Here is a 22,458-nt window from a genome sequence, read left to right on the forward strand (position 1 = left end):
CATCCCGAAAGATTGGACATATTTTTTACAAACAATACAAACTAGACAAACCTAGTGTTTTATATCAATTTAATTGGTTGAAGGCGGAAAATACATTTCAATCCAGAAGAAAACGTAAAATAACGTGTACTGTTACGTTTCCCCTCCAAACTTTAATTCACTTACAAGCCTTGTCAGGTCCATAGAAACACCACTAGATGTCGCTGTTTCACATGATTTACAGCTTCTATTCAGCACAAACCAAGCTTTAATTGTTTTATTGAAATCTAAACATAGAGTTATAGATTTCTACATATATCAACGACCTACTGAGACATTTATATCAGTTAAAATATGTAATTTTGTGCAACTGCATAATATAGCAGCAGAAAAACAAGCAGAGGCAAACATAATTTTTACTATTTATCTACTATTTTATTCAATTAAATACAATTGCTAAAGCAATTTAAAAGAAATGTTCCAGTGGAAATTACTTAGTATCCTTATTGGAAGTAAGACTGCTCATGAGGGGATTCCTGTCTTGAAGAATGCCATGATGCCAACAGCTCTTACCTAAACAAAACCTCAGAGCAGGTGGAGTCAAAGCAGCAGCTGCATGTGATAAAGACAGAGAAGTTTATAAAGAATGTGCCCTGTGACAGGTTAAAACAGTTTCACAGAGGACTGTGATGAAGACACATTTCATAGCAGCAGATATACTGAATGTGACGATATGAATATATCAAATTCTACTCCGGATTTCAGTGGATTACTGGGCAGTAAACAGGTAATTAAGAAAGTATTTTTTGGCATTTGCAGTGTTTCTCAAGGGCACTCTGCTTATGATTTAAAGTTTTTTTCATTTTGTTTTTCAGATTAATGATCTCTCTACATTGTACATAGTGTTGCTCTCTCTCAGGTATTGTGATTATTCATTATATTTCCTGGAATAAATCTGAATATTCTCAGGAATATTCAGTTTTATTCTGAATATTTCAAAATAAAACTGATGTAAGCATGGTTTTGTGTCTGCAGCTCATTAATGGCAATCCATTACGTCTCCAAGACATATTTGCGAAACCTGCATAGCAGCATACTTAGTGAAGGCTCTTTCTGTTTGTGGATTTTTGAAGTGCGCTTACATAATGTAGCTGTGTGACTTTCATAACTTGGAAATGTACCTCAGTAATTCCCAGTAGAGTCTGTCAAATTCAATGTTTGGTCTTCGAAGATTACTGTGTTTGCATTTCAAGCGTTGTAATCTGTTTTTATTTAACTTAAAGATTTAAGGGTCTTTTACCCTTTATGTTTCTTTTTGGAAGCTTAGGGTTGGTTTAAAATTAAAATAAAAGATTTCCTCTAATCTCACTATTCCTTCAATATTTGCAGTATAACTGGGAGTTTTTCAGTCTTGCTGGTTTCAACAATAAGATGGAGACACCTAAGAGGACAGGTGAGTTCAGGTTCTTATATTTTTATTTTTTGAGATCTTATGTTGTTTAATTTTTTTTTACTAAGTCATAGCTGTGAAATGACTTAAAATAGCATTAATACAACTTGCACCTTTTAACATTTTGTCATGAGACAATCACAAATTTTAAGATACTGTATTTAGTGGAGTTTTGTGATAAATCATGAAAGGAATGGAGTAACAAAGCAATTTACAAGAAGAGTGCTTCTAGCCCTTTTAAATATAAGTTAAAAAATAAAAAAAGAAACTCAATCATTATCATTTCATTTCAAAGGTATGGACTAATTTATGTTGGTCTATCACAAAAACCTCAATAAAATATCTTGACGTTTGTGGATGAACATGACAAAACTTGGAAAAAATTCCACGGGATCTGAACGCTTCAGGTGGAGCATGACTCATCAACATGATGATGTTGGGTTTTTTCTGACCAGGACTGTTTTACAGGAAGTCAGCATGTTTCAAGAGTATTTCTTTACAGGTTCACCTCTTGGTGCAGCTCTCTCTGGCCGACCTGCTGGCTGCTATCGTCCTGCTGTATACCAGTGTCGTAAGCAAAGTTCACCCATTCAGTGCTGTCGTCTGCCCATACCTCCTCCCGCTGTCACTGGTGAGAAACCGCATTTTCAGCAACGCAAATCATTTACAGGGCTGGTTCATGTCTGGGCAGATGTTTTTTTTTTTTTTTTTTCTTTTTTACAGAAGGAAACCTTCGAATCTTAGGTTAAAATAATAAATGCTCTCATAAAAGTTTGCTTCACTTCACACTGAGCGTTTGTGGCTTTTGTCATTTACTGCTGAACTTCCAGCTTATGTGGTCTTAACTCAAAGCTTTAAAACAAATGAATGAAGACTCAGCATCTCTTATGCAATTTGTTTACAGACATGGTTTATGTTCGGGTAAAGCTTCACACAAAGTTACAGTTGTAGAAAGTTCGTAGAAACAGTAAAAATGTCCTGAAAGAACATAATAAAGACAATCCTCATAACAATGTCGGAAACTCCTCTGATCTCCCCAGCTGACTTGAAGCGTTAAATACTTGTATGCGTTACTGTACTTTAGATTATTCCTTTTAATAACTTAAATGAATGATTTCTTGTGTAACTGTGTCTTCCAGACATTTTATTTCATTTCATTCTTGCTGGCCATCGTTTATGCCTTGAAGTCGAGGAATGCCATCCAGGGCTGGAGGGACAGAGCAGCAGATGAAGAATATGAACATGTGAGGCAAAATAAGACCTTATTTTGACTGAAATGATTTCATAATGTTTAAATATTTAGCCATTTTATGCCTCTTTCTGTCTGTCTTGGTTTGTAGAGTCAGTGTAGGAGAAAAATCAAAGCGATTCCTTTGTATGCCTTTGTGTGGTGAGTCTTTCAACTTTCCATTGTCTTGCCAAAGATTTCATAAGGGAAGCAGCAGCTGACTTCACCTCTCCTGTGTCACAGGTTGACGCCACTTGCCATTTACTTTGTTTATGTGTGCACTCTGTTGATAAAACCCGCCACGTTAATTCCTAAAAGTCCCAGATCACAGGACGGGCTCAGCGATAACGGCAGCTCGTACTGTCACAGGTGAGCATGCAGGTGGTCCATAATTTAAACTCACACTAATTTATTGGAATTTGTTTTGTGTAATTTTTATATCTTTTTTTTTTTCAGCTGTATTTTGTTCTTGCATGTCTGGAAGGATCCTTGTGTTGGAGTGGTGAGTGTCCTGAACCTGCTGTTATAAACTTTGTTCCCTGCCATTTCTGCATTTTGTTCATAGGTTATTTATAATTTTTTGCTAACAATGTCCTTAACTTTTTTTAAATATGTTTTTTAGGATAAGACACACAATACTTTCATCAGAGTCTTCCTTGCCATTGCAGTGATAACAGCAATGTTGTCTTGCTCTGTGAGTAATCGGCACTCAGATTATGTCAACATCATCATTAAAAACTCATTCAAATAGAAATAGTTCCAATATAATGGTGGTTTGACAACACCAGCTAAAGACACAGATGTTATTTCCTGTCTTCTTCAGGTTATATATTGGAAAATCGGGAAGTGGCATGAAAAATACATGCAAGTTGGACTCTTCCCTGTGGAGGGAGATGGGCATTTAAGAAGGCAATTGAAAAGAGTGTTTTCTACAGCACGAAATATTGTTATGGTCATATTATTCTGTTGGGCACCAGGTACTTTCACACACGCACAATTAAAATCAACAATCATCTGTATTTTAGCTTTAAAACTAATATTTCACACTTGATTCTCCTGCAGCACTCCTCCTTCTTCTGATTGCTCCCTGGATCCAAATGAATGTTAAACAAGACAGTTTATATGGACTATATTTGATACAGGTTTGTATCGTTAGAGCTTCTGATATAAGATGCCATATGCCATAATTGTTTACAGCTTTTTCAGCTACGTTCAAAGTTGTTGCTTCTATGTATTAATTTCTATTACTGCAAAAAGGGTGAAAATTAAAAAGGCATGAGGAAGGCCATGGAAAACTGAACTGAAAGCTGCTACATGAGAGTTAGCAGAGTTAGAGTTGAAGTTGCTTTTGTAATGACAAACTTATTCAAATTCAGATTGTGACTTTTGTACTCAAAGTTTTCACTCAGTTCTTTTTTCTTTTTGTCAATCATTGACTACGTATCCATTTGAGGCATTCCCATTTAAAATGCTAACTGTACAATGGTCTGTTAAACACTGTAGATATAGATTGCGCATTCTCATCCATTAATGTTTCTTAATTCCCATTTTCGAGTGATAAGCAGCTTAAAAAGCATTGTTGCTGTCACAGACCCTTCAGAAATCACTACCTAAATTTCTTTTGTCAATTAGGTTTTAGAATTTTAACTGTTCAGAAGAAGTTGAGTTTGTTTTTTCAACATTGTATATTTCTATAATTATTTTTAGGCTGCCACCATGTCTCTCCAAGGACTCCTAAACAGCATGGTCTATGCCTGGAGACGACCGAACTTCACAGAAGCTGTTCTTGGGGAAATCACACCTCTGCTGAGATATAAACAGAAGACTCCCTTCTTTGAGGAATCTTTTCGTTACTGACAAAAATAAATAAATAAATAAATAAATAAATAAATAAATAAATAAATAAATAAAAAAGAATGTAGTGATGTTATGCTCTGACATGGAGCACTGATCTCAGAAAGACAAACTGGACACTTTATGACGACATGGCTGTGAAGCCTGAAACACAAACTCAATTTGTGAACTGAAAATGTTAAAAAGATTGTATTTTTAATGAAGGAAAAACTTATTCATATGTTTCTGAAACTACTGTGTGAATTTTGTCATCCTTTGATTGAAGTCGTATTTATATCATTATAATTTAGGCTTAAATGTGTTGAGGATATATGGTATTCTCTTTATCAGTATATACAGATGTATAGATGTTTTAAGTTAGAAAAAAAACAAATTTTCTGTTATTGTCTTTAAAGTGTTTTGTAATTGGTATGTCTATCATTTTGTATTTATTCATTTTGATAATTAAAATGTTTCTATGACCAACCAATCGGTGACTTGTGAGTTTTCAATCTTCTTGTTAAAAGAGAATTCACGTGAATCCTGTGATGTGTGTGCTCTTAATAGCCAAAGTTATGTCATTTCACAAACACGTGCTACGGCAGCAAGTCCAATGTTTGGATTCTTTGAGTGCTGGAGTACTGAGGAATGCTGAGTTGTGCCAGAATTGAAGGAGAACACTATATCTGCGCTGTCACAATTTTGTGTAACCACAGCTGTTAACGTATCTCATAAAAGGAGCTGTGCATGTTTAAGTAGCTAGGGTCACACATGGGACACGCACACACACACACACACACACACACACACACACACACACACACACACACACACACACACACACACACACACATATTGGGTGTACTGTACACTCTCCGACCATGTTTGCATGTTTTTAAGGTGATGGTGTTCCTTTGACAGTATTTTAAAGGAATTGTTCATGCTCAGTTGCAGCGTTTTCCAAATCTTTTTTTTTTTTTGGCCACAGTGTGCCCATCTTCTGATGGCTACCTCAACTCCACACTCACCAGATATCAATCTAGAAGGGAAAAACAGGAGATTTGCACCATGGACATACAGCTGACAAAACTATAACTGCTTGATGCTCTCATGTCAACATGGATCAACATCTTTAAAGAATGTGTTTTGGCATCTTGTTGAACGGGTCGGAATGACTTAAGAAACTCTAACGCAAAATGAACTGCACCCTAGAACTGGCAAAGTAGCTGTAGACACAGTCAAATATTAGAAATAGTTATAAGGCCAAAACATGACTGTTAGGTCAACTGCTATTAGTATTGATCATGACAAACATACCTTTATCAATGATTCTGTTTTTGCCAGTATCAAAGCTAAGAAGAAGAATTGGGTGTGTCACCTGCTGAGGTAAATGCAGGTTTTATGGCCATCAATCATTTACAAAATTGTTACCTAACTGTTCACCAGCTACACTAAAATTAAACCGTGTTTTAAGCCGGTGATTACAAAAGGTTGTGGCTTTGTTATTCTCCTCTACATTGTAAAAGCTCTCTTTGAGTATTTTTTTGCCTAAAATCACACAACTTAGTATTTTTAAGAGATCTGATATAAAGATTTATGAAGATTAAAACTTTTGGTAACACTTTATTTGAAGGGGTGTGCTTAAGACTAACATGACACTGTCAGAAACATGACATAACATCTGTCATGAACATACAGAAGTCTTTATGAATCTTTATGACAGTTGTCATGAAGTGTCATTCGGTAAATAAAGACACTTTTAATGCAAAGTTGCTCTAAAAGTTGCATTGAAAGTCCATTAAAAATGCCAACTTTGCATTAAATTATCAGAATTTACAAAATCATGCAAACTTGGCACTTTTAATGGACTTTTAATGCAACTTTCAGCGCAACTTTGCATTAAAAGTGTCATTATTTACCAAATAACACTTTATGACAACTGTCATCAACATTCATAAAGACTCCTTCATGTTCACGACAGGTGTTATGTCATGTTTATGACAGTGTCATGTCAGTCTTATGCACACCCCTTCAAATAATGTGTTACCAAACTTTTATTAGTATCAGCCAAACCCACATTTATATTAAAGACTGGCTTCTCATTAATGTCAAAGACATTGTTTGCTTGGAGTCAAAAGAGTAACAAAATCTTATTTACATGATCAGCTGAAGCTTCTGAAAAGTACTTCAACTAGTGTATGTTTACTGACAGTATCGTCGAAGATATCCCTCCATTGTATGAGAAAGTTACCCAGGGCAACGGCAAAATCCCAATTTTTTTTTGTTTTTCAGATTGAGTAAATGCCGTAAGCAGTTCTTAAACAGTAAATTCGCTGAGAAAAGGTCGATCTATTCTTCATCAAGTACAGCTTACCTTATCTCAGAAACAAATTGATGAGTCATTTTCCTGCTGTAAAAAGGTAATTCATTTGCAGTGGGTGTATCTGTTGACCTAGTTTCACTTTCAACTGTGCTGTCTATTATATAATGCTCCACTGATTCAATGCGTATTCATGGACACTTGAATACGGACAAAGTGATCCAAAGAGTCCGATACACCATCTTCTTACTGCTGATAACTCCATGGTGTGTTTTTTAAAATACCATTTTCATTTATAAAATTAATGTTGGTAAACATCCTCAACACGCTAGTGATTCTTGGGCACAACAGACCAAAGGTCAAAACCCTGTATAACGCCAAAGAGCAGACGCAATGGCACTAAAAAGCCCTGATAATTTGTCTGCATGACAGCTGTTGATGTAATAATTTTCCACCAAGTGAATTTGCTAAAGATAATAACTGAGCTGGACTAATTTGAAATGTCCCAAATAAAAACTTCACAGGTTTTATAGATGATGTGGCTGTGGATGCCCTGAATACCAGATAAAAACAATCCTAGGATGGTCATCAATAAAGAACAATAAAAATGTTCTATTTTTTAATGTTTACACTGTTCAAAACTGACCCAAACGATACAAAGTCTAACTCAAGGTAACTTCTGGATTTTATTTTCATGTTGATTATTCCTGCTAAAATGTTAAATGGTCTTATCTCATGTGCGGAATGGCATAAATTCAAACTGTCAGTCGTGAAATGAGAAATATATCACGCAAATTTATAGTGTTTTAGGTCTGTATGCCAGTGGGATATCTATATGGGGTAAATTCTGGACCTGTAAACACACTTGTTAAAAGAAACCACATCAAAATCATTCTCACTACTGGGAAGACACTTTTGGATAATTTATGTTGATGGCTCAAATAAAAACCATGAGGTATTTGTCCATTAAAATTACACTTTATGTTGAAGCATTTCAACATCCTAAACACACTTGTCAAAAAAGAGAAACAGAAAGCATCTCAATGTGTGAAAACTAAGAATCCTCAATTTTTCACACTTGGGCTTTACAAGTCATACGGTCTATACAACAGCATCTATAATCACTTTAGAATAATCCCACGTATGCTTCACTGATCTATATCCTGTACTTTTTTATGCTTGAGTCACTTTAAAATTTTTCTAATCCCATGAAACCATTGAAGATGCTCTGTTTAGTGCTCTCACATAAAGGTTTCATAAATCCTAAAACCTGGTCAGTTGTAATATTCCATTGTAACAAGTCTAAATGTTTAAGATGATGTGGAAAGTCAAGTTAAATGCAAAAGTGTTGTTTTTTAAGACTATCTTCTGACAGTGCTTACACAATCCACATCATATGGGGGCACCATTTCCACGATTAAGCATGTAAATTACCAACACAAAAAAACTTTTTCAGGCAAAACATCTTCAAAGTTGACCCTTTGTGGTTTTATCCCCGGCTGGGCAGAAAGATACAAAGCACCAAAAACAGTCACTGACTGTTTCCACTTCCAGAAAGATTCGGCAGTCCGTAAGTTTCACTTTCACATGCCCTTTAACCAAACACTGTGCTGCAACCTTCATGAAAATAGACAAGTACAATGGCAAACAAGGTGAATCTGCTTTTATCTTTATGTTTTATTCACATGAGCACAAAACTGTCTCTAAATCCCTGTAATTTGTGATGTTTCTCATGTTAAAAGTCCATGGAATGAGATCTTTGCTGAGCCATGTCATATTTTCCCCTTCGGCTTCCTGCTCTTCTGACATAGAGATCATACCTCCCCTCTTCCTCCTCTTCCTCGTCGTCTTCTTCCATAACTCTGTCCTGCTGCCACAGCACTCGATCCCTGATAGCAGGGTGGCTCTGCATTCGGCTCTGTTTTAAACTGGGCCAGCTCTTCTTCCGCAAACTGTTGTTTATGTCCCTGAAAGGCGGCGCAGCGGTCTGACTGTCCCTTCTGAATGGGGGGAGCTCCAAGGGCGTCTTGCCCAAGACATTTGAACTGTGGCCGAGTTTGAGGGAATTGATAGATCCCTGTGAACCGCAGTGATGTTCGTGAACGCAACGAGAGCCCGACGAAGATCTCCTTAGAGCCTGGAGGGACAGAAGTTCCTCTGAAAGATCCCTCAAGTCTCCAGACATCTCCTAAAAAAACAATAAAAAGATCAGGCATATCGTTTTAATATGCACATAAAGAAAATTATAGGTATGTCGGTAAGTGATTAAAGTTATGAAGTTAACCTTGTCTTTGATAGAAAACAGCTCGTAGTGCTGGGGGTCAAACATCTTCTGGAGGTGAGGATGTTGGAACAGTTTTTTCTTACGTATCACTACCTTGAAAATATGATCGAGAGCAGTTCATACATGCAGTTGTGGTTGAAAGAAAGTACACCCTCTTTCAGTTCTAGGTCTGTATGTATCAGGACATAACTGTAATAATCAGGTCTATAAAACTGTTTAAATCAAACATCAAAAACACAACAATGTGTTACAAATTCTACAATGTCATTATGAAAGAAACAAATCAAAACGAAAAGATGTGTATGTGTGGGGAAAAAAAATAAGCACACTCTAAATGAGACTAGATTACTTTATTATGTCCTGATTTGAAAAGGTCATACAATGAAAGACAGAAGGTTTTGATTACCTTTTTTCGTGGTTGCTTGACTTGCACCATTATGGAGAAAATTAGGAGTAACATCACTACTCCGGTGGAAATGCAGATGATTGTTCCCTGAGTCTTTGTGATCTGAAGGAAAGCAACTTTGTTCTTTTTCTCTGGAATGTAGACATGAAGGAATATGTAAAGACAAGAAGAAAATATCAGAGGTTCTACTACAGTCATTAGCTTGTCACCACAGGTCAGTTTATATCGGTATCAATTTGGAACCTTGGTTGAATAAAAATGTGGAAATCTGCAGTAAATCTCACCTCAATAGGAGTTCTCTGCTTAAAGTCATGGTAAAAATAAAACTGAAGTTCTAGGGTTTTACATATTTTGCATGTTAAGTTTGTCACATACTTTTTCAGTCATATGTTTTCTTCAACTGATAAATATTGTAACTCTGGAATCGTCCCGAGTGGTTTAGTACATATGAAGTCAGATTGAAAGCTTTCAAACTTTGTGAATACCTGAAAATTTGAATGCTAAAACCCCAGAACTGGCAGAGGATCCGCTTTTTCTTGACCCTGACCGAATGACCCAGAAAATCTTTATTGTTTTTAGATGTAAAACAGGCCAAGATGATAAGCTTTCGAGTTTCCCACACAGAGGAATTTTCCAAAGAATTCCTACTATGTGTTGTTCTGCGGATTCAGTGTACAATTTTTCACACAACTCTGGCATCTTGATGTTAGAACTGCAGAGAAGTACAGGCATGACATGACACCAGTATCTGTCAAACAGCAGAAGCAATGTTTCTGGCAGTGTTTTGGCAGAACTGCGGTACCTTGGCAGTTGTTTTCATCCCAGGGGAAGACACAGTTTTGTACGCCGTTGCACACCAGAGAGTTGTTGATGCACATGTTGCTGTGGCAAAAGAACGCACCGCCAATACAGGGAGCTAAAACACAGACACGGTGGTGTTGTATGCAGACAAGCCAGTTATAGACAGTTTATTCAAGTTCAGCTGTACTTGTAAAGAACATCCGTCAGGTAGAAAACTTTGGATGCCTTACTTACTATTCAGTACTTTCATAATAAATGCTCAGATATGTTTGTTTTTCTTTATCGCTTAAAAAAGTGATATGATTACAGGTAAGCATAAATTTGACCATGTTTTACTCAGTAAAGTAAACAAATTACTTTTTTATATATATTGTAAGGAAAAATTAACGACAATGTTTTGATTCTCACTTTCAGCAGGGAGATGTTTATTGGTTTGCTTTTTGCATGTGCAGCCCGTTTTATATTTTAAATGGGACATTTCAGGTCACTGTCATGTGTTAGGTTTCAGTTCTACTTCAGCTTCAGTATTTTTACAGCTGATCTTATATTTTTCTCAAGCAACCTCAGGTGGATTTAATGGTGGGTTATATGAGGGAGAGTTGGTCTGCTTATGGGGCAGTAAAGCATCCCCAAAACCATGACACTTCCAGGTCTTTGTTTCACAGCTGGTTTGGGGTTTCTTTCCTGTAATGTAACTTCTCTGGTAAATAGGTTCTGTGTTCTGCTGTCTAAATAGTTCAGCTTTATACTCATCTGTCCAGAAGCTGTAGGTCCTCTAATGACATTTAAAGGTTTTAGAAATTTCTGTCAGCATCTTGCAGTCGGCTCTCGGGATGAACCTGCTCAGAAAGTCAGTGCTGTTAATGTTGGCAATCTTAAATGTCCTTCATTTGGAGCCACAATATAATTTCTGAATTGAACATTTTACTTACACCTTTGTAACTCTCTTCCCAGCATCTATAACATTAATTTTGGATGCTTCAGACAGCTTTTCCAGTCTGAACATTGGAAAAGTGCAGTAAACCAAACTAAATGGCAGAGGTTCAAATAGGACCTAATTTAAAATATTGGTTAACTGAAATACCTATGTAAAATTTGTAGATTTTATTTATAATTTGTTGGTTTTAAAATGTATTTATTTATTGTGTTTTAAAAGTTTACATTACTGAAATCTCCCTCTAAATATTTATATGTCAAAATATGTTAATAAAACAGGCTGCTGTGGGGTGTACTAGTTTCAAACATGATCATATGTAACTGCTTCTTAAAGTGTAAATTAAAGGCCAAATGATCTGTGGTTTAAGTAATATTAAACTTAACCTCACTCTAAGATGCAGTGATTAAATGTAACCACATGAATGTATTGTGACAGATCTAATAGTTATGTCTGAATAAATACGTTATACTGCTTCTTAAACTGACTGGGGAAAAATGCAAAGAGAGACAAATATTAATGTGGAGGAGGAACTCACGGTCAGAGAAAACTGTGAACAGCATCTTGAAGCGGCTTAGACGGCTTGTCTCATCCGCCCACATCCTCACCACTCCGAAACCAGTCTCCAGCATGATGTCATTAGCAACTGTACTACAAAACTTGGCCTGCAAGAAACCGCATAGCACTTTCATCAAAATACATATAGTGTGCAGATTAATGAGCTTATTAAACGTTGTGAGTGGTAGGAGTGCCCAGTTTTGATGTACTTAATGAAGTAAAAAAATATTCATTTTCCAGAATTGAACCAACTAGTGATTAGAATCAATCAAAATAAAAATGATTGAAAAAAAAAAAAAGCTGATTCCACTCTCTGGCTCATCGATGGGTGCATCTCTGTTTAAAATATGCTAAAATGTTAGATGGGGTATTTACCTTGAGGTCCTCAATGGCACTACTGCCATCATAAACAGCCACAAAATTCTTCTTACATTCATTAGAGTTTTCCATCTGATATTCCAAGAATTTCAGGTAAATCTGAAAGAAATTTAAAAAAGACAAAAATCCGTGGGATTGCTACTATTTAATCTAATATGGTGTCACAACATGTAAATCCTGCTATTTTCGCAGCTGAAAATGCTGGAATAAAGTACGCACTGGCTGGAGACTCATTGTTCTGCAGATAAATCCCATTTCTTTATCTCACTCATGAGTTTATGCTTACAGGCTATTCCCTATTTCTATATGTATAGAAGAAGCACTTATTTAGGAGATAATTGGTGTAGGCAAAAACTAAACATGCCACATGCCGTACTCTGCTCTTCATTGGGGCTTGTACGGTCCAGATGCAGTCCACTGCCTGGTCCGGCATCACTTTGTTCTCCTCCTCAACCTGGTGGGAGCGGATCACGCCGTCAAACCCAGTTAGCTCAAACTGACAATCTGAACCACAGCAGACACAAAACATAATCAAGGAGCATAAAAAGAGATAAGCAGACAAAATCTAACTTCTTCAGGACATTGACGGATAGCCTAATCTAATAAGGAGATATGACTTGTGGCTGACCTACCTGGGATGGGGTTTAAAAGTCCTCCTACATGGAGATGAAATTCAGGATCTTTGCAGAAAAGTACAGAAACAGAGTATTTTTTTATGTATGAAAAAAAATAAGTAAATAAAAATGAAGTTTCTGTAACACTTTATTTGAAGGGGTGTGCATGAGACTGACATGACACTGTCATAAACATGACATAACACCTGTCATGAACATAAAGAAGTCTTTATGAATGTTTATGACAGTTGTCATGAAGTGTCATTTGGTAAATAATGACATTTTTAATGCAAAGTTGCTCTGAAAGTTGCATTGAAAGTCCATTACAAATGCCAACTTTGCATTAAATCATCATAATTTACAAAATCATGCAAAGTTGGCACTTTTAATGGACTTTTTATGCAACTTTTAGAGCAACTTTGCATTAAAAGTGTCATTATTTACCAAATTACACTTCATGATAACTGTCATAAACATTCATAAAGACTTCTTCATGTTCATGACAGGTGTTATGTCATGTTTATGACAGTGTCATGTCAGTCTCATGCACACCCCTTCAAATAAAGTGTTACCGAAGCATCTGTAAGAAATAACCAAACCGACTTTATGCATTTCATTCACCTGCAGTAAACGTATACTGGACCTGGAATCCTTTCCCCTCAAGCTCATCATCACTGAAGAACCGGATCCACATGAAGCGTCCGCTGGAGAGGATCCGGCCGGGATTGGCTGTGCCGCAGTAACGATTGATGAGCGTTGAGAAGCTGAAGGGACCGTCCCTCACCTCGATGTGGTCGAACCGACACTCAAAAGACGCTTCGATTTGGAAGATCTTGCTGAACTGAAGCTCGACCCTCTGACGGGGCAGGGCTGCAGAAACATGAGCAGAGCAGTGTGTTATTTATTCTGCAACAAACCACAATCTGGGATTTAACATTATTAATAAAACAGTGTTTTAAAGAACAATCAAAATGCATTTAAACTACCTTTGCCTATTTGCCAGAACAGATTTAATTTAACCTATATATACAAAGGAATGTAAACAGGTGAAGTGAAAGACTATGACATCAGCAAATGAAGTTCATGCTCATTAATCTATAAAAACATGTCCAGAATACGCTTAAATAAAAACCAACAATTGATCCAAAAATTGTACACACCCTGGTTAAGTTGTACGTTTTTGCTATGTAAAACAACTGAGGCCAAAATATAATCATTTCAAAACTTCTTCCACTTAATGTGACATGTATCCTGTACAATTTCTCTGAAAATGCAAATCAAGATTTCAGATTTCCCTCAGATTTAGTTCTGTACTCTGATTGGCCAGACAATGATGTTAATTTTGAATGCATGCTTGGATTCACTATGACGTTTATCAAAAACAAAAGCTCACTTTATCTTCTGTTTTTAGGAAAATATTGGAATCTCTTGGGTCAAGGCTGACTGGCATTAAAGTGTTCAATTATATCTTCCTTCCTGCCTAAAATAACTGTATTTCATCTGAAAAGTAATCCCCAGCATCATTCTCACATCATTATTGTGAGAATGATGTAAATACTTGGTGGGGTTGTGTCAAAAACCACAGAAGTTCAAACTTGACTTCATCAGACCATCACCCATTCTGCCACAAGACTTGAAAAGCTTTTAGACAATCCTGATCTTTTTCTTTGTTTTCTAACCTTATTTCTCTCTCCACATGTGGAGAATCCAGCAAATTAAAATGTACAGCTTTGTAATGACTCTGATGTACCACATTTTCTCGTGGTATTTGTTTTACTGGGTTATAAATATAAAATGCTGTTGATGTGTTTTCACTCTCCTCCTGACTGATACATTTACACATTAAGATATTTTCTAATTCTTTCTAAACTCTGCAAAATCCAAAATAAATAAAGAGTATAAAGTTTTGAAATATTATGACAGTCTTTTTTTTTTACATTAGAAAACTTGTCATTTTAACAGTCGATAATTAATTAAGAGTTATTACCTTCCAGTACATAAAGGCACTCCTTGTTCGGAGGGTACGTATTTGGGTAGTTCGGGGAGCTGAAGCTTCCACCATCTGATTTCCGAACCCAGGTCCCACAGTGACGGTTGTTCCTCGACTGCTCAGGGAGTCTGCTTCCTTTAGGTCCTGCACCTCCATCTACAAATGACATAAACGTCTTCAGTCACTTGGGAATGTGTACACACTTGTGCGCTCCTATTAAAGAGGATAAACGTCAATGAGAAGACAAAAATTACCTTTAATCTTCTGTGCAAGAGAAAATCCCTCTTTGGTGAATAGGAGGAATATCCAGACTGTACGAGAAGCCATCAGCACACGATGCCACAGTGAGGAGGGGAACAATCAAGGAATAAGAGAAAGATAGAGAGAGCTTAGCAGGATTTGCTTTCCCATGGTTGATGTCTTGGTGCATCTAGCAGAATCTCTTGATGTATATAAGAGGTCAAAGGTAAGGAGTTCAACATCCAGCATGGAGCGTAAGACTTTGATGCTTTTACCATCTGTTTGCTTTCTCTGCTCTGTCGTTTGCCAACATCCTATTGTGTGGGGGGGGTTTTTTTCTTCAGTTTGCTTTAGAGCTTAAATGAAGGGCAGAACCGTTGACAACCTGCCACCTTTGAGTTAATGCAGGGTCGTCGCATAGTAAACAGAGAATCACGTGGCATAATTCACACACTGCACTTTATAATCAAATGAAACTTAAACAGGTGAGTTTCCTGCTGACCAAAAGTTGCTGAAAGCCCTTTGAATATCTTGACCAAAGTCATCTGATCTTATTTTACGCTTAATGTGCAGAAGATTCAAAAGTATTTTCTACAAACTTTAAACCTCTTTTTACTTACAACATTAAGATGTTGCCTGATTATACATACTTTTTAATCAGTTTTCTTGTTTCTTCATATTCACTTTAATGCTGCCATGTGCTGCACCACTTAAATGAGCACAAATGTAATTGAAAATATAAATAAAAAGATAATAACTGTCAATACAGTAATAATAAAATAAGGAAAACATGCTAACTTTCATTACAATGTCTTTACACTTGATCATAATGAAAATGGAAGGCAAAATTTAAAGTTTTAACTCAGTTAAAATAAGAAAAAAAATCAATTAACATTTGACTTAAAATTAATTCTTTCTCTTTTTAAAGCGAACAAGCAGTGCTAAACATGCAAAACGTTAAATAAATGAATCTAAGAAGCTTAAACTAGATGCCCTGTGACCAGTGGATTTAAACTGCAAATGACAGATATAGGTTTGTGAGCAACATAATAAGTGTCTAAAGAGAAAGCTGCCAGATTAAAGAAGCCCCCGCGACTCTTTAATCCACCTCAATCGCTCGAGCAAGAAAGCATATCAAAGAAAACAGATTGATCTCACTCACCTGCATGCATATTTTAGCTGGACTTTATTTTCAAACTCTACCCACTGCGTGTCCCACACATCCCCTTTTAAGTCTGGGCTTCGGATTAGCGCATGGTGACATTACTGATTTTCAAGATCCGGTCTCCACATTTTCATCAGAGTGAGGCGGCCTTGGGTGAAAAGAAACATCGGTAAAAGTCTGGATTCATAATCGGCATTCCCTGACATAACAGGTTTCCGGGGTAAATAGACAGCTCCCACAAAGCTCAGCTTCCTGCTCTCCTATAAACTGATGATCCCTCTGCAGATGCAGGAGGCTTTAAGTCGGAGCTCAGTTGGCGCTGGATGAGGGAAACGATGATTGCGCATGTGCCTCATCATAGCAGTGTTATAAGTTATTTGATAACACAGCCGTGTCCTGCTTTGGGTTAGTTATTTAAGCTGGGAATTCCCTTTTTGAAGTATTTAGTTGAGCCATTTGCAGGAAGGAAAGGCATTTTCACTGTGTTTTAAAATTAAAAGCAAACAAAAGCACCGGTTTCTAAGAAACTTTAACTTGGAGCTTTGAAATGATCTATTTGAGTCAGTTTTGTCGAACATAGTGAATATGTAAGGAGACCGAAAGATTTACACAAGCTGGAAAAGACTTTTGAGGACATTTCTAGACAACTAAAGATTTTAAGATCTGCTGAATCTAGAAGTGATGTGGATATCAACCCAACCAAAGAAGAACCTGAATAGTCACACTTAGATCAAATTAAACTGATTTGGAGGTTTTGTCTCAACTATCTAATGCATCCTCCAACTTCTGACTGACCCTTTCAGATCAGTCATTATCTCAACAGGAGAATTACAAGCTGTACTGAGTCATGTCATGTGTGACAGTATAATGGAGTGGGACAAATAAACTTTCTTGGAATCAGTACAGCTGTTGCTTGACAGTCTCGCCATGTCAACAGATTGTTCAAACTGAGAAAATACAAGCGCTACTTAGTAGAAACCATTAATTAATTTAATGCAACTTCTATGGGACCAGCAGTTTAGCATTTTACCTTTTTGTTTTTGATCAGTTTCAGCTACTTTGGCAAGAGATCCCATCTTCCACATGGTGGAGCGGCTTCCAAACATCCCATTTCCCTGCTCCTTCTTCTCACATGTCCTTCAGATTGTATTGTCTCTGAGCATCAGATGTTACCGTGTAGATTATGTCAAAACTAATAACTCTTATGTATGCGACCTGGGCAGTGTTTAAATGCATAAAAAACAGCATAGCTGCAAATAAGCAAGTTGTTTATTTGTACAGTCAGTGTGTAATTTACATTTTACTTTTATATTTCTTGGAGGACCTTCAAAGTTGTTTGCTAAATAACACGCCGTCATCCACATGAACTTATACACTTGAAATTTACTCATCACTATTGATGATTTTCAGCATAATACTAAGAACTCCGGCTTAGAGTTCAGAGCTGCGCTGTCCCAGGAGGTCGAGACCCTGAGAGTTAACACAAATACCCGATTCTTAGACAGATGCAGACATATCATGAGGCAGGACGAGCTGCTGCTAAACTCTGTTCTTATCTCCGGCCCGTATGACAATAGATTACACAAAGACAGGAAATAACTGACCTCATAAAACAAATGCGAGCCCTCCAAGCATCTTACACTCCAATCTATCAACCACACTGATTTTTACAGATGTGCCATAAAGCTACACAAGGGACTCATTTTGAACTTTTTTTCCCCCCCTCACAACACAGCAGATTAGAAAAAGTTATACAACAAACTGACCCCATTAGACAAATATCAGAAAGAGAATCTTGCGGTGTAAGTCTTGACAAGGACTTTTAAGTAAAACCACTGGTGGGATAAGGTTTTCTTGTTCATAGATATTTGAGATTATGGTCCCCTGATTTATCTGTAATCCCATGCTTGTGTCTTTAAATTGACGTTTCTTCATCGGATATTTTTATGCTCAATTCCAGTTGCAGTAGTTGAGCTATTTGTTCTACCTTGAAAAAATATCCTACACTTATTGGCCACTTTATTTAGTACACTTGTTTAATTTCAACCAATCAAATGGCAGCAATAAAAATCCTCTCAGGTAGATAAGATATTTGCTGAAGTTCAAACTGAGCATTTGCATGAGGAAGAAAGGAGATTTAAGTGACTTTGAACTGATCTAAATGTTTGGGAAACTGATAATCTACAGGAATTTTCCAATGGTCCGAAAAAGAGAAAATATACAAAAAGACAAGACAAAGGACAGAATATGACTTTTTTAAGGTTGCATTAAAACATGGACAGGTTTACTTCAAAATCCAGCTTTCACAACTAAGTAAGTAAAAACAAAAAAAGTTGCTTTCCTTATGTAGGTGTTAAGTGATTTGTCCTGTTGTCTTTGTAATATTTTGTCTTTTTTATTGTCTTTTTATTTTATTTTATTTTATTGTCTTTTTATTTTATTGTCTTCTAATATTTGCACCAACATCCAATAATTTGATTTTGGATTTTATACATATTTGCTGGCACAGATAAAATGATTTTTTATCTGAGCCAGCTGGAAAACCTTCAATGAATCAAACTCTTTCTAAGCCGGTGCTCTTCTGCACCATATGGCCAATCGCAATGTGGCTTTCCGATTTTCTAGTTTTCTGAGACAGATGGCCAATGATAATGACACTTAGTCACAGCAGGGATAAGTCTGTTGCAATAACTTTAAGATCAAGGTATCAGAAGCCCAGATTAGATTCAGAATAGATCAGGTAAAATGTATGTAAGAACTCTGCTAATGAATTTATAATTTCCAGTAAAAATAAAAAATAAAAAAAAACATATCAACATATAAATGTTTGCACAATTACATGTTTAACTTTTTGAGTTTCATTCCAGTTCTTAAACATTGTGACAGTAACATAAGATGTGTAATAAAGAAAACCGTCATACTGATGCTCTTATGTAAGTAACTTTAAGACTTTCTGGTCATGTTTGAGCTGAAATTCAGCATGCAAGAAAAGCAGCGACAAGATTTATGCCATTAGTGCACAGAAATCTTCTTACAGCCTGATCTTTGGATGTGGCAGGAAGCCTGGGGGAGGATGAGTCCCATGCTAAACTCAGTTCTATGCAGATGGATTTTTTTTTTTAATGTATTGATATTTTTTTTATTATGTGCTTAACTGAGCAATGAGGTATTATTGGCAATCTTTTCAGTGTTAGATTTGCTGCTTTATTGCTTTTTTTTTTTTAATAGAAGGTTTGTTTGCTTTTTTTTTTCAACTGAATGCAGCTTTGCACATGTCTAGCATATCTACTGTGGTAAATAGTCATCCGTGATCTGTGGTTCAGTCGCTAAGAGCTATCTGCTGTAAATAATAACACAGATGTCGTGAGAGATTCTGAGGATTTCTGCTCCAGTTGTATTTACCAGTTAAAGCCGCTGATTATTTGTTGTTCCTAAAATGCACTAGACTCGAAAGCTTTAGGGGAAATTACATTGTGTGTGTAACACGCTGGCTGACTTGAGATTTCTTTTTTTTTTTTCCCAACCTTCTTTTCCCGTTTTTAATTTAGTCAAATATACAAAGCTGCTCTTTGCAATCAAGGCCTAAGCACTTGCGCGTCGAAGCTTAAGAGAGATAATTAAAAGGGCCAAATACAAGATGGCAGCCCTGTGTGCAGAGTGACAGAAAGTGAAAATCTGATACAGAACTGCTGGAGACTTGGAGATTAAGCCTCCAGCGCTTGGGTTGTAATGTAAAATAAATAAATGAGGTGTTTTAAGATATTGCAGAAACTTTCTATATTGTCAATTTAATAAAACAAAAAGTATGAAATTACTTTATTAAATTAAAAATGTAATATTTGTTTTTCCTCAAAGAGCAAATAACTATAATGCAATCTAAAGAAAGAGTTTTGTCTCAGCCAGTTTCGTAGTGTTTGGGTGTTGCTGATCACAAGGTTGCAATGCACTGAATCCAACTGTGAGTGGCGCTAAGGAGACTATTTGTCTCATTTGACAACAGAACACGTTATTTGATTCTTTCACTACCAAAAATATGATGGCGGTCTGACCATTCTTGAATGTAAATTCTGAAACTGGAAAGAGAATGTGCCCTTTTTAGCGTCAAACATGGCGGAAAAACAGCGGGCGCTTCCTTCGTGGATGGCAAAGAAAGAGGTTAAAGTGAAAGAAAAGACGCCATTGAAGAGTCAGAGAAAAAGAAGAGGTCCAAGGTAGCGACAAAGAAAACAATAGTTCGCCAGTTTTAGGATTCAGTTGTGGTTAATTGTCTCTTGTCCAACTAACAGCTACGCACTGGTTTGTCCTCAGAGCTACGTTTTACTGCATGAACGAGGCGGAGTTGGTAGAAGCTGCTGTTTCGTTTCTCACCCAGAGTTCCTACGAGGATGCGTCGTTCCCGCTTCGCCAGAAGGTGGCACTGTTTTGCATGATTTTCTTTCCTTCTCTTAACTTCGATTTTTGATGCTCAAATCTGTTAAAACGGGTGTATCACCTACAAAAAGACATTACTGATAAATTTTTTTTAAAAACTGTTATATTTAGAAAGTGAAAATATAAAACAATACAACAATAGCAAAATTTAAAGAAAACCAAAATGTTTTGGTTTTATGCCATTTTTTTGAGGAGTATTTTGGAATCATTTCTTCCTCAGACGTTTATTAATATTTGGTGTTAGGTTGTGAGCTGTATAAATGTGATGATGAAGTTGCACATAGTTTAATATAATGGCCTAGTTCATGTTTTCCAAACGTAATTTTGGAAAGAAAGACATGGTGATTTATTTTTTTTATTTTTTATTTTTGCCAAGATCACTTTTGGCAAAGAAAATGACTTAGGACATTATTTTAGAAAGGTAACAATATGTCTGTTGGAATACAACATTATGGATTCTGACAGGTTATGTGAATAACGCTGATAATTCCTGGTAATAGCTGGGAAATATTAGAAATCAAGTTAACATTATGTCCTCAAAGTTAGCCAGGAAAAAAGGGCAACGATTGACATGAGTTTAACAAGGGCCAAATTGACGACTGGGTCAAAGCATATCCAAAATTATAGCTTTGGTGACATGTCTCCAGTCTGCAGCGGCCTCTATTTGTTAAATAGTGAACCAAGTGAAGAAGTGAAGAACAATTATGAACCAGGAACAGGAAAGTGGTTGGCCAAGGTTCACTGATGCACATAGGCCGTGAAGACGTGACCATCTGACCTGGATCACAGAACAAGGGAAGAAAACATCCTGGTCTGATGAATTATGAATGCTTTCTTCCTGTGTGTGCATAGTTTATTCAGAAACCAGGCAGAATATCACTTTGACATGTTCCTCCCTCCCTCTGAAACACAGGTTGAAGGAAAAGCAAATCCCACCTCCAGAAAGGAAGTAGACCCAGGCACTTCGGAGATAAAATCAAAGCCAGTGACGTCGCCTTTAGAGGAAGAGTCCTCAGACTGCTGTGATGACCTGGAAATGACATACGTTTCAGAAACAGACTTGGACATTACAGAGGTGGAAACTGTACCCTACTGCAGGAACGCACAGCATCCTGAGCCCGAAGAAGAGAGATCAGCATCTGCCCAAGGTCACTGTGAACCCAACAACAATTTGCAAGCTGACAAAGAAAGTGAGCAACTGTCGACGGCAGCAGAGGAAGACGATGCTTTACAGCTTGTACGAGAAATATTTTTTACCTGACTGAATATGTTTTTAAAAGCGTTTTTAAGGAAATTTTAAGTATTTTATACCGCAGCTAAATTTCTTAATTTAAGAGATGACACCAAATGTAGAAATTAATATCAGTTTTGGGAATAAACATCCAATAATTGACATGGACGTCACTGCGGTGGACAAATCTAAAGTGTGTCCATCTTTGAACTGTGATGTCACTGAATTTGTAGGATGTAAAGCTGTCATCTGATCACTAAGAATGAATTTTCTTACGTGAACTGTAATAGTTTACATATATCCTGATCATCCAGGTGAAAGTCTAAAACATGTCATATATGACTGTTTAAGTCAAATATAAACCATTAGGAATGCACATTTCTAATTATTTGCATTTTATTTGTTTTTCTAACCATTAGCAATGCTAATAAACCAAATTTTTACTATGTTTCCCACTAGTTCTTGAGATTCTTTTCATGAAGCCAACATGTCAGTATTTCACTGTACATTCATTCCCCATAAACATTTAATATTATTATGTCGTAACTGTAAACTTCAAAGTACTTTATTGAGACTGTAAATGATTTGACAACACCAGTAGCTATTAACTTAAGTA

The 22,458-nt window shown here is 36.5% G+C and overlaps 3 protein-coding genes across 4 annotated transcripts; 2 read left to right on the forward strand and 1 right to left on the reverse strand.

Moving 5' to 3' along the window:
- The first annotated feature begins 3 nt into the window (after positions 1 to 3).
- Positions 4 to 4,980, forward strand: LOC103466026 (uncharacterized). Its single transcript, XM_008411307.3, has 12 exons — positions 4 to 766; positions 855 to 898; positions 1,369 to 1,432; positions 1,932 to 2,060; positions 2,569 to 2,673; positions 2,770 to 2,819; positions 2,901 to 3,026; positions 3,114 to 3,159; positions 3,280 to 3,351; positions 3,481 to 3,634; positions 3,720 to 3,799; positions 4,365 to 4,980. Exons 1-12 carry the CDS (start codon positions 713 to 715, stop codon positions 4,512 to 4,514), a joined length of 1,074 nt encoding a protein of 357 aa, XP_008409529.1. The 5' UTR covers positions 4 to 712; the 3' UTR covers positions 4,515 to 4,980.
- Positions 4,981 to 8,467: 3,487 nt separating this feature from the next.
- Positions 8,468 to 19,389, reverse strand: neto2b (neuropilin (NRP) and tolloid (TLL)-like 2b). Of its 2 annotated transcripts, XM_008411301.3 has the most exons (12): positions 16,178 to 19,389; positions 15,030 to 15,086; positions 14,773 to 14,931; positions 13,407 to 13,655; positions 12,804 to 12,851; positions 12,548 to 12,675; positions 12,169 to 12,270; positions 11,774 to 11,900; positions 10,303 to 10,416; positions 9,501 to 9,631; positions 9,095 to 9,187; positions 8,468 to 8,998 (listed from the first exon to the last, which is right to left on the reverse strand). In XM_008411301.3, exons 1-12 carry the CDS (start codon positions 16,185 to 16,187, stop codon positions 8,546 to 8,548), a joined length of 1,671 nt encoding a protein of 556 aa, XP_008409523.2. In that variant the 5' UTR covers positions 16,188 to 19,389; the 3' UTR covers positions 8,468 to 8,545. The 2 variants fall into 2 exon arrangements, with proteins under 2 accessions (XP_008409523.2, XP_008409522.2); XM_008411300.2 differs by lacking the exon at positions 16,178 to 19,389 and having other exon boundaries at positions 15,030 to 15,102.
- A 54-nt stretch (positions 19,390 to 19,443) lies between these two features.
- LOC103466025 (uncharacterized) lies at positions 19,444 to 22,292 on the forward strand. Its single transcript, XM_008411305.3, has 3 exons — positions 19,444 to 20,391; positions 20,489 to 20,591; positions 21,525 to 22,292. The coding sequence occupies exons 1-3, from the start codon at positions 20,288 to 20,290 to the stop codon at positions 21,870 to 21,872; spliced, it is 555 nt and encodes a 184-aa protein (XP_008409527.1). The 5' UTR covers positions 19,444 to 20,287; the 3' UTR covers positions 21,873 to 22,292.
- Positions 22,293 to 22,458: the final 166 nt, after the last annotated feature.

The sequence above is a fragment of the Poecilia reticulata genome, chromosome 6, assembly GCF_904066995.2.
Source record: "Poecilia reticulata chromosome 6, P_reticulata-male-v2, whole genome shotgun sequence".
Taxonomy (NCBI): domain Eukaryota; kingdom Metazoa; phylum Chordata; class Actinopteri; order Cyprinodontiformes; family Poeciliidae; genus Poecilia; species Poecilia reticulata.

Coding starts and splice junctions, on each gene's coding strand:
- LOC103466025 (XM_008411305.3), top strand. CDS start 20,288: ATGGCGGAAAAACAGCGGGCGCTTCCTTCGTGGATGGCAAAGAAAGAG. Junction 20,392..20,488: donor AGAAAAAGAAGAGGTCCAAG/GTAGCGACAAAG, acceptor GTTTGTCCTCAG/AGCTACGTTTTACTGCATGA. Junction 20,592..21,524: donor CGTTCCCGCTTCGCCAGAAG/GTGGCACTGTTT, acceptor TCTGAAACACAG/GTTGAAGGAAAAGCAAATCC.
- LOC103466026 (XM_008411307.3), top strand. CDS start 713: ATGAATATATCAAATTCTACTCCGGATTTCAGTGGATTACTGGGCAGT. Junction 899..1,368: donor ATAGTGTTGCTCTCTCTCAG/GTATTGTGATTA, acceptor CAATATTTGCAG/TATAACTGGGAGTTTTTCAG. Junction 2,061..2,568: donor ACCTCCTCCCGCTGTCACTG/GTGAGAAACCGC, acceptor TGTGTCTTCCAG/ACATTTTATTTCATTTCATT.
- neto2b (XM_008411300.2), bottom strand. CDS start 15,102: ATGGCTTCTCGTACAGTCTGGATATTCCTCCTATTCACCAAAGAGGGA. Junction 14,932..15,029: donor TCTTGCACAGAAGATTAAAG/GTAATTTTTGTC, acceptor TGTCATTTGTAG/ATGGAGGTGCAGGACCTAAA. Junction 12,676..12,803: donor ACTTTTAAACCCCATCCCAG/GTAGGTCAGCCA, acceptor GCTGTGGTTCAG/ATTGTCAGTTTGAGCTAACT.